Raw genomic sequence first — 17,016 nt, forward strand, 5'->3', positions numbered from 1 at the left:
AGCACCCAGTCGTACCCGATATTCCACAAGAGGGGGCCGAGAACCGACCCCTGTGGAACACCACGCACGACCGGAAAACGATGAAGGGTCCCACCGTACCCGGTACATACGACCGACCTGGCCCCCAAATAGGACCCAACCAGCCGGCGGAGGTAGAGGGGCACTCCATGCCTCTCCAGTGCCCCCCCTATCACGGTCCAGGGCAGAGTGTTAAATGCGTTGGCGATGTCAAGAGACACCGCCAGCGCCACCCCACCCCGAGAAACGGCCTCATCCGAGAGGGACCGCACGCGAAGAATTGCATCCACGGTCGAACGGCCCTCCCGGAAGCCGTACTGCTCCGCCGACAGGTCAGGCCCCACCCCGACCAGGTGCCGAACGATGCGGGCAGCCAGAATACGTTCCAGCAATTTTCCCGCCTCGTCCAGCAGCACGATAGGACGATACCCGGCGGCTGTATCCACCGGGCGCCCCTCCTTCCTCAACAACACAAGTCTACCCGTCCGCCAGAGCGACGGAAACCGTCCCGACTCCAAGCAGCCATTATATAGCTCAAGGAGCCGGTCCCCCAGGGCACCGAGGGCCAAGGCCAATACCGGGCCGTGTCTCTCGCAGTCATCTTGACAACGGCCACCCGGAGCTCTGCCTCGGTAATACGGGGCACCTCAGCAGGAGCTTGGCCGTCGACGGTGTCAGACGGCCCGCCCATAGCGGGAGGGACAAAACCCTCCCGCTCCTGCGGGAACAACGCCGAAACGATGTCCCGCAGCTGCTGGGGCTGGAGACGCTCAGTCATAGAGGGGGCCCACGGGCGCAACTTGCCGCGTACCAATTTGTATGGGCTCCCCCACGGATCCGCTTCGAGCGCCTCCAAGAGTCTCTCCATGTTCTGCTCCTTGGCCCGCCTGATGGCCAGCCGCAGGGCGTCCTTCGCAGCGCGATATTCGCGGTGCAGCCGAGCTTCCTCCTCCGCGAACGCGACGGGCTCGTCGCGCCGCAGGCGGCGGCGACGGCGGTGTCTAGTGCACCGGCGGCTCGCCCGAATGGAGACCGCACGCAGTCTTGCAATTTCGGGCGACCACCAGGGCGACTGTCGCCGTCCAGAGTGCCGAGAGCCGACCCGGGGCATCGAGGCATCACATATGCGGTGCATCGCGCCCCGGAACCATTCGGCCTCGGTTTCCACATCGACAGGTTGTGGGCGCTTGGGCGCCCACGCCGCCACCATAGAGGCCTCCACCAACACGTTGCGCTTGTGTAGTGTTTGTGAATAAGCGCGTGGCGTGACGTCACACTGCATGCGTATCATGAAAAGTCTGCCCATCTCTCTCTCGCGCGGTCTAGCTTATGAGTGTGAAGGGGACAGTTAAGGTTTTGCTTTTATTAATGTTTAATATAGCGTGGTCTTGTTTTATTATTGTTTTAATATTAAATTATCATTGTCTAATTATAATTGCATAAGTTGATAAAAAATGCTATGCAATAGCTTTACCGTGGCAGTTCCCGAGTGCCACACGTTTTTTATTTATTATATAATTCCGCTGATGTCCCGCTTTGCCAAAAAATATTTATGGTCACGTTAAGTATACAACATTTGACATAGAAGTTACCGATACCATCTGCTTTTCGATATATCGAATTTGAAATTCGAAGTATGTATTTATTTCAAGCAACATTAACAGAGTCACCTTTGAATTTTCACGTCTGCTTTACTTTTGTTATGTGTACGGGTAAAAGTTTTGTAAATGGCATTGAAAGACTATTTATTTATTCTTCATTTAAAAGATATACATATCTACACGTATTATAATGTACAAGCCGTTGACTTCTAAAATAATAACATCACCTTTTTTAATGATGTAGATTTGTTGACAAGCCGGTCGTAAGGTGTCCATCGAGTGTTAAGTGGTACCTTAATTTTTTACAACCCATTATCTACCCACTGACGTCTTTGAGGTCATTGTCTCGGCATGGCGATACCGACTATTCGGATGACTTTTTTTTAGAATTTAAACAACGCGATTTTTTTCTTTTTAAATTAACATGGCCAGCTATCACACAATTAAAACTACTTTTGCGGGCTTGATTTAGCGTTTTTATTGTCATTATCCTATTATTTCTGACGTTTTGATTACTTTACGGTTTTCTTGGTCAGGGATGATTTACGTGTTATTTGTCGAGATTTGAATGTTCTTTGAATGTTTCATTTATTTCTCTACAAAATTTAATTTAGATTTCACACAATACGTCTTCCACGTGGATCGTTCTCCAAATCAAAATCTCCACCACGAAAACACCACAATCGCACGGTGCGTTCATCATTAGCAGTCCCCTCTCCAAGCGCTACACCGATATTGCAAGCTGTTTCTGCAGCGTTAGATCCGCGTCGGAACTCGTATTCAAAATCACTTGAATTTTCGAAGTATTCATCTTTCTTGTCTAAGCTGAATAAAAAAAAAACTGAAAGTCAATAATCGAATGTTGCACATTTTTAAAAGAAGAACCTCATAGGTAGGTACCATTTGAAAAAAGTTTAACTCAAAAATCTCAAACCATGAAGGTTCTATGTCAATTCGAAGTATCTATTACAATAAAACAGCAATTTCATACTTTAACCCCTATTATTATCACACCGCTATATACCATAGTCCCACAATATGAGAAGACCGGGCGTCTTATCGGTATTGAGGGCCAGAAGCATGGTTGCGAAAGTTATGATGATAATTACGTAGCCTTGTTATAGTTCATCGTATTGTTTCTTTTCTAGTTTAATACCTTAAGTATTTCCATAAATATTTATCCTAATTGTATCCGCTCTTATTAAAACTTTGGAAAGTAACACGTTCAAAAGTTACGAAGTCAAGCCTCTGAGTAGTTCCACCGAAATTAAGTTAGATGCTACTTAACGATTCTGAATATAGCTTTCAACTTATCACAACAGCAGCTGAATTCATAAAAGGTTTTCGAGGAGTTTCTACTTTATTATTTAGGATTATAATTACGAAAAATGTACTTATTAGAAATTTAATAAGTGCAAACTCATTTAACAATCGCTACCTTTATGTACTCCAGAAGATATCATGGATCAGCGCGATATATTTTGTAATGTGGTAATATGTAAAGAACCAGGCCTTATTAATCTTGACATATTATATTTTTTTTTTTATTGCTTAGATGGGCGGGCAAGCTCACATACCACCTATTGTTAAGTGGTTACTGGAGCCCATAGACATCTACAACGCAAATGCGCCACCCGCCTTGGGATATCAGTTCTAAGGTCTCAGTATAGTTACAACGGCTGCCCCACCCTTCAAACCGAAACGCATTACTGCTTCACGGCACAAAAAGTCAGGGTGGTGGTACCTACCCGCGCGGACTCACAAGAGGTCCTACCACCAGTAATATTAGATAGTATATAGTATATGTTAGATATTAGATATATTTATAATTAATACGTGAAGCAAAAACTTTGTATTCCTTTTTACGAAAATTGCGCGGACAGAGGAGTATGAAATTTTCCACACTTATAGAGAATGTAGAGAAGAAGTGCACAATGCTAATATTTTTTTTAAAATAATGCATAAAAGATACATTAAATCAATAAAGAAAACATTACACACACTATATACCATGTATTAGACGCACACACGCATGCATACTATTTATTGTCAAACTTTTGTTCTTGACGCCTGTTGTCAAATTGAGAATAGATTAAATATTGTTTGTCTTTGTTATTATTTTTTATATTGTAGTCTTGGCCAAATTTGTGATTATAGAAGTATAAAATACAATCATAATAGTGAACAAACTTAAAATTCCAATTAATTATAGTCGAATTTCGACTACTGCGGGACCTCTAGTATTTATAACAACAGGAGCGAATTGAATTATTAAAATCTTTGTTACGAAAATGAAACAAAATTTCTTAACGCAACGCCCTAATAGGATCGAAAAGCAGTTTTTAATAAATCGTTCAAATAATCAACAATATGACAGGAAACTTAGCTACTATTATGATTTTATTTAAATTAACAATATAAAATCAGTACGCGTTTGTTTCATTCAAACTAAAGTATTAAGGTTTATCTATCTTATGAAGTTATCTATATATTAATACGTGAAGCAAAAACTTTGTACCCCTTTTTACGAAAATTGTGCGGACGGAGGAGTATGAAATTTCCCACACTTATAGAGAATATAGAGAAGGAGTGCAGATTGTTAATACTTTTTTTTAATTACGCATAAAAATACATTAAATCAATAAAGAAAACATTACACACACTACCATGTATTTCACACACACACATACTCTTTGTTTATTGTCAAACTTTTGTTATTGTTTAAAGTCTGCAGTTAAATTGAGAATAACTTAATATTATTTATCTTAATTGGCGAAATCTGTGACTATAGAAATATAATAAATAGTCTTTGACAATAGAACCATAATAATGTTCAAATTTATTATTTCACTTAATTATATTATAGTCGAATTTCGACTACTGCGGGACCACTAGTCCTAAATAATTGTTCGCAAACGAATAAAGAGAATGAGATTCCCGGACGAAGAAAAGTTCTTAATATCGTGTTGCCGTGTTTTACGAAAACTCCACCCGACATATAGATGTTGTGAAGATGGGTACTTAATGGCCTCGCAAAGGCAGTTTCCTCTACTTTCGCTTCAGCGTTGTTTTTCTGAGCCAAAACCCGGGCCCTTGTAATGATGGACAAACGAAGTAAATGTACCGAGAAAACTCTTCAACTCTTTGGGTGAAAAAATATATATTTATTTTAACCCTCGTTCGCGCGGAAATAGCGATAGGTATTTATTTTACGGACTTTATTTCACACATGAAACAGTTAGTAAACGTTACATCGACCCATATCGTATTATGGCTTTCGTAATTTTTCTATTACGCACATTTCGATGCAAGACTATCAAGGTTTTTTTTATTTATTGCTTAGATGGGTGGACGAGCTCACAGCCCACCTGGTATTAAGTGGTTACCGGAGCCCATAGACATCTACAACGTAAATGTGTCATCCACCTTGAGATATAAGTTCTAAGGTCTCTATAGTTACAACGGCTACCCCACCCTTCAAACCGGAACGCATTACTGCTTCACGGCAGAAATAGGTAGGGCGGTGGTACCTACCCGTGCGGACTCACAAGAGGTTCTACCACCAGTAATTACGCAAATTATAATTTTTGCGGTTTTGATTTTTATTGCACGACATTATTCCTTCACCGTGGAAGTCCGCCGTGAGCATTTGTTAAGTACGTATTTCGTGAGGAAAATTGGTACCCGCCTGCGGGATTCGAACACCGGTGCATCGCTAGATACGAATGCACCGGACGTCTTATCCTTTAGGCCACGACGACTTAATGTTAAAAGATAATTCTCACCTAGCACATTCACACAGCCGATCTGCTTCTTCATCGTGCTGGTATTTATCTGGCACATGTAGCAGCCCCGATCTTCTACCTTCAGAGGTCTTATGTGGAGTTGCCAGGAATGCGGAGAATCGTTGGTAACCGCATACCGAGAGCTGTGCGTCACCAGCCTCGTGTGGAGTGTGAGGATAGTTTGATCATCTGCTCGAATCCAGGCTACCTAGAAACAAAAAAAATAAAGTTTTAATCTTTTTAGTCATTTAAAATTGAGCTAGTGGTCCCGCAGTAGTCGAAATTCGACTATCATGTTAATTAAAATTGTATGTTTAAACATTATTATGGTTCCTTTTTTTTATTGCTTGGATGGGTGGACGAGCTCACAGCCAACCTGGTGTTAAGTGGTTACTGAAGCCCCTAGACATCTATAACGTAAATGCGCCACCCACCTTGAGACATAAGTTCTAAGGTCTCAGGTATAGTTACAACGGCTGCCCCACCCTTCAAACCGAAACGCATTACTGCTTCACGGCAGAAATAGGCAGGCTGGTAGTACCTACCCGCGCGTACCCTCAAGAGGTCCTACCACCAGTAATTCTATTATTAAACACTTATATTTCTATAACATAATCACAGATTTCGCCAAAACTTACACTATAGATAAATAACATTACAGACAAACAATATTAATCTATTCTGAATTTGACCACAGACACTAACAAAAGTTTGACAATTGACAATAACCAAAGAGTATATTTATGTGTATTAGTGTGTGTCAAATACATGATAGTGAGTGTAATGTTTTTTTTTTGTTGATTTAATGTATTTTTATGCATAACTTAAAAATATATATTAGCATTGTGCACTCCTTCTCTATATTATGTATAAGTGTAAGGGTTTCATACTCCTCCGTCCGCGCAATTTTCGTAAAAAGGGGTGCAATGTTTTTGCTTCACGTATTAATATATAGATAGGAACGAAACAAATGACGTGACATAATGAAATCGACCAAAATAGGGTTGCTAGAAGCTAGTTTTTTAAATCACAATTGGTAGATCAATTTTGCTATACGTTGGCAGACATGTTCAATATTCAACTAGTGTTAAGCTACCCGAGCCAATCCATAATCTACTCATCTTGAGCTGTGAGATCAAGGTCTCAGTTGAATTAAAACAACAGCTGCCCATCCCTTCAAATCGAAGCGATGAAATGGGCTTAATGTCATTCTTTCATCGTGAAGTCATTCATGATGGTATGTGTGATAGAAACTGATAATAGCAATCAAGAACTTTAATTTCTCAGATTTGACAACCCTTAAAGCTAAGATTTGCAATTATGTTCTTCTAATGTCATCATCTAAATTCATTCCCATTTTTTCAGCTTCTTAATTTTATTTAGTTTCATTAGATTTCAATCTTTAGTTTCAAACAATCCATTTAAATTTATCCAGTTATCTTGTCGTAGACAACCCTACGTTAGGAATTCATAAATAAACTAAGCCAATATTAATAAGTTTATTATTAACTCTTATAAAACTTCTAACAGAACCCTGGGAAGAAAATGCTGATTCGATTATTATTTTTACGGACTGGAATAGAAGCTCATGCCGTTGGTATTAAGTAATTACCAAAGCCAATGGACATCAAACGGAAATGCTGTCATTCACCTTGAGACATGAGGTCGAATCTTGATTTTATTGTTTAACAGCCGCCCCATCCTTCAAACAGAAACGCATAACTGCTTTGAGCTGGAAATAAGCGGATATTGGTACCTACCCTCGCAAGGCTACAATACGTTCTATCATATTAATAAAATTCTAATTTGAGCGTCAGATGTGAATATCTATTACGATTCCCTCGAATTTAAGGATGTTATGAATGGGGAAATGTTCAGAGAATATTGTAATTTTATTACCTCCTTTTTGTTCTTTATTCAGATCATTTCTATCTAAAACACGAACGGACAGATCTCAAACGACTTTGTATGAGATTAGAATTGTAAAGTTTTGCTTGCGGAAGGTTGTTGTAGAAGGTATTTTAAGTTCGTTCGGGTAGATATCACACATTATTACTGGTGCGGAGCAGTCATGCGCACCTGTTCAGAGCTTTTTTTTCTTCCTACCTAAGCTGATAGCCTTGAGAGGCTATTTCAGCGTAGCCTCAACTAGTAGGTGAGCTCACGGGGCTCAAACCGGAGTGACGCTAACACTGACCTTAGCAAGAGCAGTGCCTCGCAGAATCTACCACATTATCGGAAACGCGACCCACTGACGAGATCCGGCGAGAAACTCAGTGGGCTGTGTCTATGGGTTAATTCGCGTGTCGAGCCCTTCGTCGCAAGTGACGGGTTCGACGAGAACGGTGACCGGTGCTTGTGGGTAGCGGAATTCATACATAATGTAATCGTAAGTAATCTCTATTTAAAAAAAATCTGTATAAAAAATCTCTGTGGGTTTCGCCAAACACTTAATCTCAGGTGTTCCGTGAGTCTGTTCATTCGTCTATGCAATAAATAAATATATGTTTAGGCTTTTTTGGGCTGAGCCCATCGTCGTGGAAGGCGATGCTCGACTTCTGCGAGTGCACCATCTCGCAGAAGGAGGCGGCGGGGCGCGTTAGAGACGCGCTAGCCCGCCGCCGTCGAGCGGGGGCCAGGGAGGCGGATCTCGCCCAAGCCCTGGCCCTCTAAGTGTTTCGGGTCCCCCTCACATGTCGGTCTGGGGACCGGCGAGAGGGACCTAAGAAGACGTCGTGCAAGCTGCTCTGCACGCGTTTTACGCAAGAGCATCCGGGTGATGGAAGGCCGGCTATCCTCGACCCACGCTGGTTCTGACCCAGCGGGGTATTCCGTAGGATAGCTCACTCTAACCGGCGCCATCTAGGCAGGCTCCGGATAGCCTGTCGACCGAGAGGGCTGGTGGTCGTGGCGCCGACGACCGCCAGTCCGGCGTCCCGAGGGGGAGGGTGATGGGAGAGATGTGCTCCGCACTAAACACTTCACTTTCCCCCCTTTGCCTTTTCATGAGTTCTGTCTCATGTGAGGTTTGGACGTTGGTTGTTGAGCGACAGGAGGTTTTAGTCGGTTCGACTCCGACATGCTCCGCCCGCCGTCCCCAGTGGAGGGCGGAAGTCCGGCGATTTCCTCCTGACCAAAAAAAAAAAAAAAAAAAAAAGAGCCCATAGACATCAAACATGTCATTTTCACCACAGATCTTGAGACATTATTTCTAAGTCGTAGTTCTAGTAGTAAAACAGTTGACCCATCTTTTCAAAAGGAAAGCATTATTGCTTCATTCTGCATCAGGCAGAGATGGGCCTAAGATATAGGCTCACAAGACGCCCTGCCAGTGGTCGTCTTCTTCTTCTTCTTAATAATAAAATGGCTACTAGTAATCCAATTTAATAATCAAATTTAGCTAGCCTAAGATTTCCCAATGTAATCGACGCTCGAATGAGAATTACTTCTCTCTGAAGGTTTTGCCGGTGAATTTATTAACTCCTTGATATTAAATGGAATTCTAAACATCTCAGTTTGGGAAGGCCATTGAACTACATAATAGTAATTCGAAAATGATCGACAGACTATTTAAAGTGATAAAATTTAAGTTGGATTCCGATTGTTATTATAATTAACGGATCTCTCATCCCTTTAGAGCTAGCTAAGTGTTTAGTTAAGTTTTCAATTATTATAAACAACAAATTGTTTGAATATTCAATAGCTTAATCGATTTTAAGATTATCGTTGTCTTTGTTTTATAAAATAGTTTTTGTTCTTAATAGTACTTAGTAGTCCCTGGTGATAGGGAGTCCTGTGAGTCCGCACGGGTGGATACCACCACCTTACCTATTTCTGGCACCAAGCAGCAATTTTTTGCGGTTTGAAGGGTGGAGCATTCATCATACTGTAGAACTAAGACTTACTTATGTCTCAATGTGGGTAGCGGCATTTACGTGAATAATGTCTAAAGACTCTGGTTATCACTTAACACCTCATGAGCCGCAAGCTCGCTTTCCTATGCATATATAGTAATAGTCTAAGCAATAAAAACGTTGATATTATTAAGAGAGAGAGAGAGAGAGGGAGAGAGATATAGAGAGATAGAGAGAGAGAGAGAGAGAGAGAGAGGGAGAGGGAGAGAAAGAGAGAGAGAGAGAGAGAGAGAGAGAGATAGAGAGAGAGAGGGACAAGGAGAGAAAGAGAGAGAGAGTATTCTTTATGGTACACCAAAAAAAAATGCGCTACATTAAATACAAAATTAAGTACAATTATTATTATTAAGTATTATTGCATAGTGAAAGTGACTGTTATTTTTTTTTTCAATTGAAAGTAATTACTATTATTACAAATAAATTATTGGAGGCTTTCTATTTTAAACAGTGAAAGCAGGACACGTTGCCTATATTGATAAAGATTGAGTAAAAACAACACTCCTATTATTACCGCGAAATAATTATTCATTTCGGCTTAAAGAAGAGGAGAGCCGTTACTATAATCTAATAAGCTTCAACCTCACATTTCAAGATGGGTGTTCAAATTACTCTTAATGTCCTCCACTCAACACTAAAACAGTAGTAACAACAACATCATCTGTCTAGTAGTAAAATATTTAGTCAAGTAACCATCATATCTATATATTAATACGTGAAGCAAAAACTTTGTACCCCTTTTTACGAAAATTTCGCAGACGGAGCAGTATGAAATTTCTCACACTTATAGAGAATATAGAGAAGGAGTGCACAATGCTAATATTTAAAAAAAAAAAATGAATAAAAGGTACTTTAAATCAATAAAGAAAACATTACACACACTACCATGTATTTGACACAACACATACACAAAAATATACTCTTTGTTTACTGTCAATTGTGGGAAACTTTTGTTATTGTTTAAAGTCTGTGGTCGAATTAAAAATAGATTAATATTGTTTGTCTTTAATATTATTGATCTATAGTGTAGTTTTGGCGAATACTGTGATTATATTATCGAAATATAATAGTGTTTGACAATAGAACCATAATAGTGCTTAAACTTATAATTTCAATTAATTATAGTCGAATTTCAAGTACTGTGGGGCCACTAGTTTTTATTAATCCTCATAAGCGATTTACCGCCGAAGGATAACAAGGCCGATAACACAAATCGCTGTGCAAAGTAAACAGAAATATAATTAATAGCGTATCGAAGGGAGTCTAGCAGTCGAGGATCCACACAAACGTCTAAGATTATTAGTATTTACTCTTTCACCGAAAATTAAACATGATTTAATCAGCTTAATTACAATTTCTAAGACTGTATATATTCTATGAGCGCTTATGTAAATCGGTTATGTTTGCATATGTAAGGAAATTAAACTTCACATATTGAACTGTCTTAATATTTGGAAGATTTTAATGCATTAAAATAAATACATTTAAAATTTTATTTATAATTTTCGTTACCTAGTCCTTGTCTGTTAAATAATCATAAATCACAAGTATATATTGCAAGCAAACAAATATTATCGAGCACAATCTCAAATAATACTAAACCAATTTTATTTGTTACAACAAAATAAAAAACAAAACATATTCTGTTCTAGCAGTTTACACAAAAATTCCGCGTGCGGTAGGTAGTAAAACCTTCAGAAGTATTCTATTTTATTCTATCGCAGGCTAAATCCTACAAATCTTTTTCTTGCTTTAGTGTCGCTTTTTGAGTCTCAAATCAAATGGTGCCAAAGAAGTTTTCATTCCAAAAAAAAAAAAAACATAAACACGCAATTATCTTCTCTATTCTTTTTAATAGGCATCGGAAAATTACAAAACAAACGCGCGACCCCCAATGCTAAAAAACGATTCTGATTCGAACCAGCCAATAGACCACCGTGCCAATCATATACCAATACCTATACTGAGAATTATTTGCAATTAGTCACTATATTAATTCGCCACATTCTACTCCCTTAATATAATAAGGTACTTCAATTCACAGCAGGTTTCTTTGTCAGACCCTTCAGAACTTAATCCTAGCTTAATGCGGTACCTAAATGTGAAATGGTTGTAATTTGGATCTAAGATACCCCATTTGTCACTCAATCGGGTTTAAAGGGTCAACTTATTTCACTTTCAGCTTCTCTTGATTAACACAATGTACTTATAAGCGTTGGAGCGTGAAGCTGTCAAAAAATTTTATATGAAAGGAATAATTAGATGGAAATATTTAAAAACAGTTAAAAAGAGCAAAATATGGTAATATTATACATATCTCCCCCACAATTCGATTGAACTGGTAGAATCCACACTTCTTATTTAAAAATAGCCATTTCAGTAATTCCCAGATTTGACAATCGGAAGTCTGTCACTACATAGTAGATACACATTGAGGTATTATAAATCCGCGAAATTATAATTTGCGTAATTACTGGTGGTAGGACCTCTTGTGAGTCCGCACGGGTAGGTACCACCACCCTGCCTATTTCTGCCGTGAAGCAGTAATGCGTTTCGGTTTGAAGGGTGAGGCAGCCGTTGTAATACTGAGACCTTAGAACTTATATGTCAAGATGGGTAGCTTTACGTTGTAGATGTGTATGTGCTCCAGTAATCTAAGAAATAAAAAAGTCTCAGTGACAGAAACAATACGAACCAACGATTAGATAGGGCAAAAATATGTAATAATAGCAGTGTGCTGTTATTACATATTTTTCTCTATCTTACCATGATATCTATCTATATTACCCTGATCTTACCATCAGTAACTACTTAAATTAAAGAATAATTTTTAAAATTAGACAATTCTTAAGCACTTTAACAAACAATCACTGACTGATAGAGTGGTAATCAGAGATTCAAATAAACAAAAGTACACGGACCAAATAACCGCATTTGGTTTAGAAATAAAGTGTTTTAAAGATTCTTTTTAACATTTAAAGCCGTAAAGTTGTAAGCACTTTGAAAGGAGAAAGAGTAACGTAATTTTATCGTCGTCTGCGTTCAAGCTTTGAATAATGATGAGTGCTGCCATCAGCTAGATATTGCAAGCGCAGCCAAACTCATTGTAGAGGGAAAATGCTGATCACACAAAATGACGATTTACGTTGAAAACAGTTCTGCGTGTTTTGGGCTCTTCAAATACAATGATCGCTAATTATATTTTGATTATCTAAGCATGTTTTTAATAAGACAAAAATCTATCGGTTTACTAACAGCACTCTAGAGTGATACTATTACATTTTCTAGGTTTTTCATTAAATCAGCTGAATCGTAAAATTTTATTATTGCTAACTGGATAAACATTCTATTATCATCTTTATCATCATCAGCCCACAGTCTTCGACTGTTGGACATAGACCTCTCTCAATTTACATCATTGAGCAAGGTCTTCGGATCTCTTCAACCATTATTTATAGAACTGGGACTTAGAACTCAGATCTCAAGGCGGAATTTATTTTGTTGATACATAAGGGCTTCGTTGTTAAGTGATTCAGTTAACTACAGATAGGTTGTGATTTGTAAGTTCGTCCATCCATCCAAGAAATAAAATAATACAAACATACGTAGCTCTTATTTTATAGTTAGCGAAATTTTACATAAAGGAACAAACTACACAACAGTCAATTTAAATAAAACAATAAAAATCTGCTTTTGGTACTTGATTAAATTGGGTGAATGTTTTTACTTGAATTACGCTGGCAGAGGATTTAAGAAACTTAAAAAAATTACGAAAACTTTCAAATAGTCAGTCTACAGACTAAAAGCACTTATCTGTAGCAGATGGTATTCGGAATACAAAACTTGGTATTTAGTATAACATGCCATGATTACACTGCACCAAGAAATAGTTACAGTGGAAAAAGCAAAATAATTTCACTGTGTGCTTTACTTTATTATGATGAGTGTGGCCATTACTTGAACATTGCCAGTACAGTCGAACGGTTTGTGTGCGAAAATGCAGGATTTACTACCTGAGTATTTGCTGATCGGAAGCTGTTAGGGAAAGCTTATTTGATTAATGTCTGAGCTCTCTATAATGGAGCGTCTAGACTGCGAATATTTCAAAGGTAACTAATTTCTATTCGATCAATTTGTCTAGTTTTAAGGGTAGTAATTACTTTAGTTCGACGCTCATAGTAAAACTGTTTATTTTTGAAAATTTTGTATAGTTTGACTGGGCTTCTGTATGCTAATGTCAATATCATATAGTAGTACTTAACTTAGTGAAAAACTTTCCATGACTTAACGTACTAAGCCAAAATCTTCATTGTCAGGATTTCACGGTTCAATGAAAAGGATGTTAAAAGACACTTTTGAACCTTTTTGGGAGCAACAAAGGTTTTGTAAAAATGAAATCAAATAAATATTTATGTAATTTATTTAACGCATTACTTTACAGAAAAGGAAACATCGCTACATTAAAAGCATTAAAATGGGAAGGCAATGTGGCGAGCACTCAAGGAAAAGCTTTGCAAGTATATTGAGGAGCTTCGCGACCGGGGATCTCGGAGCTTAACTGAGATGACTCGGTATTTCTCGTGATGGCGTCTACATTGTACCATTAACTTGCCAATACTTAAACACATTTTTTTTCCGTAATAAGTTTCATGATTTTGTCATGCTGTGTTATGTATATATACGTTTTATTTTACGTTACATACAATGTACGAAATTGGGTACTTAGTTTTAAGTGCATACAGCGTTTTATTTCAAGTCTCTGGTTTTATTTAAAGTTACTGGAGGTAGGACCTTTACTGGTGGTAGGACCTCTTGTGAGTCCGCACGGGTAGGTACCACCACCTGCTTATTTCTGCAGTGAAGCAGTAATGAGTTTCTGAGTGGGTGGCGCATTTACGTTATAGATGTCTATGGGCTCCACTAACCACTTAACCCCTGGTGGGCTGTGAGCTCGTCCACCCATCTAAGCAATAAAAAAAGTTATAGAGCTCTCGGGTTCGATTCCCGGCTGGGATTAAATCTTCGTAAAAGGCCGTTATTGTCTCGCGATTTTTAATTTGTAATTCAGAAAGAATTAAACATGTTATATTTTCTCGAGATGTGTATTTATTTTGCTTACTCTCTCTCTCTTTCTCTCTTTGGTAAACTATCACTTGATTCCTAAGCTCATTGGTATGTAATGCATTCCAACGAATGCCCTATCGTATTAATCATAGCAGATATACATACTTGACATTCTCCAGGTTATGCACCTTAATAAAAATTGTCTTCTATCCTAATTTTTTTGCGCTATTAGTCCAAATCCATTCACCCATTTTTGTGATTAGGTGACCAAAAAAAACCTTCAATTTTTTTTAATATTAATAGATAATGGTATTTAGGGCTTATATGTACTTGACTGGTTCATAATTCATTGTTTTTCGAAAATATGGGTTCGGGTTGTTAAATGTGAAATCTTGATTAATATTAATAGTACTCCGCTGTCCTCCTTCCTACCCCTTCAAAGCGTGATCTATGAGTGAATCGCTTCAGAAACAATTAAAACGGTACCTTCTCGCGTTGTAATTACACAAGTCGCAAGTAGATGTCGTATTATTGTTGTCTCAATTTACAACACAATGCTAAAAAAATCTCGTGAAACCATTTCTAAGCCCTATCTAAGTATATTTAAGTATACTAGAGGTCCCGCAGTAGTCGAAATTCGACTATAATTTATTGGAATTGTAAGTTTGTTCACTATTATGATTGTATTTTATACTTCTATAATCACAAATTTCGCCAAGGCTACACTATAAAAAAATATTAATAAAGACAAACAATATAAACTTAATCTATTCTCAATTTGACCGCAGACGTCAAATACATGGTATGTAGTGTGTGTAATGTTTTCTTTATTGATTTAATGTAAATTTTATGCATTATTTAAAAAAAATATTAGCATTGTGCACTTCTTCTCTATATTCTCTATAAGTGCGGAAAATTTCATACTCCTCCGGCCGCGCATTTTCGTAAAAAGGGATACAAAGTTTTTGCTTCACGTATTAATATATAGATAATCGCATAGTTTGATTCGTTAAGCCGTCAGCTATATGCATTAAAAAAAAAATAAGTCATTGTAATATATTTAAATTTACAGCTAAATGAGAACGTTCTATATTTTTTTTCTACCTAAGCTGATGGTCTTGAGAGACCATTTCAGCGTAACCTTAACTGGTAGGTGAGCTCACGGGGCTTAAACTTGACGTCGTTGCTAACATGAACCCTAGCAAGAGCAGTGCTTGGCAGAATCTACCATCGGATCGGAAACGCGATGCACTAAGAAGAACCGGCGAGAAACTATATATATAATACAATACGTTCCCTATTTTTTTATACACCATAAAGTCTGTTGTAGTATAACGCGGGTTAACTGAAGAATGATAAATTTTCGCAATGAGAGTGATTCCCTTATACGCAATTTGTTATAGCAGGTAATACTTTATGGTGAATCACATAATGTTTACGGTCGTAAAGGAAACGTAATATGTTTTATGTAAAATGTTTTTCACCTTATCTATATATTAATACGTGAAGCAAAAACTTTGTATCCCTTTTTACGAAAATTGCGCGGACGGAGGAGTATTAAATTTTCCACACTTATAGAGAATATAGAGAAGAAGTGCACAATGCTAATATTTTTTTAAAATAGTGCATTAATAATACATTAAATCAATAAAGAAAACATTACACACACTACATTCCATGTATTTGACGCACACACGCATGCATACTATTTATTGTCAAACTTTTGTTCTTGACGTCTGTGGTCAAATTGAGGATAGATTAAAAGTTGTTTGTCTTTATTAATATTTTTTTATAGTGTAGCCCGAAATTTGTGATTATAGAAGTATAAAATACAATCATAATAGTGTACAAACTTACAATTCCAATTAATTATAGTCGAATTTCGACTACTGCGGGACCTCTAGTTTCACTAATTTCTTCGAAATTACAAAAACAAAAACACTTTGGACATGCAATACTCATCATTAATTTTAGAAGTTACGAATATTGAAACATTTCATAATGACAATTGTGTAATGGAGTTCCCCGGTACTCCAAAACACCCTTGGGAGTTGGACTTTACGTGCTGATCAACAGTAACCCGAACAAAAAGGTGAGAACAAAGTTTCAGATTTATATCGGGGACGAAAATTCGTAACTGAGTTAGATATAATATACGACTTTATTTTGTGCTTTAATATGCGACCACATTATATGCGTGTGACGAATTAAAAGTATTGACACATCCATCATTATGTTGTTGTGTATCATTATCATTAACATTTAAGACTAGGGACCCGCCCTCGCTTCGCTTCGGAAACATTAAATTTTATTAGTAATAGCTGAGTCTCGCGATATTACCCGCGGTCATTGTCGTACCGCAAGTGACGCCACGGGGCGAAGCTAGTTTAAAAAAAGTAAGATAAGCTTAAGTTACTCCTTATATCATCAGCTACCTATCAGTGAAAGTCTCGTCCAAATCGGTCTAGCCGTTCCAGAGATTTGCCGGAACAAATAGACAGACGGACAAAAATTGTAAAAAATGTTATTTTGGTATATGTACCATATATATATAGGTATATTCATATGCATGTAGTAAAAAGCGGTTATTTCAATATTATAAACAGACACCTCAATTTTACATTTCGTATTGATCTC

At 38.0% G+C, this 17,016-nt stretch overlaps 1 protein-coding gene across 1 annotated transcript in view; it reads right to left on the reverse strand.

Moving 5' to 3' along the window:
- The window catches only part of LOC101738220 (lachesin), an 89,883-nt gene that overhangs the window by 27,865 nt on the left and 45,002 nt on the right, over positions 1-17,016 (reverse strand). Inside the window, exon 4 of the mRNA XM_012693316.4 lies at positions 5,405-5,612. Within this exon, the coding sequence (XP_012548770.1) occupies positions 5,405-5,612 (208 nt within the window). The remainder of the gene's footprint in view (positions 1-5,404; positions 5,613-17,016) is intronic.

This window comes from Bombyx mori, chromosome 21 (assembly GCF_030269925.1).
Source record: "Bombyx mori chromosome 21, ASM3026992v2".
Lineage (NCBI taxonomy): Eukaryota > Metazoa > Arthropoda > Insecta > Lepidoptera > Bombycidae > Bombyx > Bombyx mori.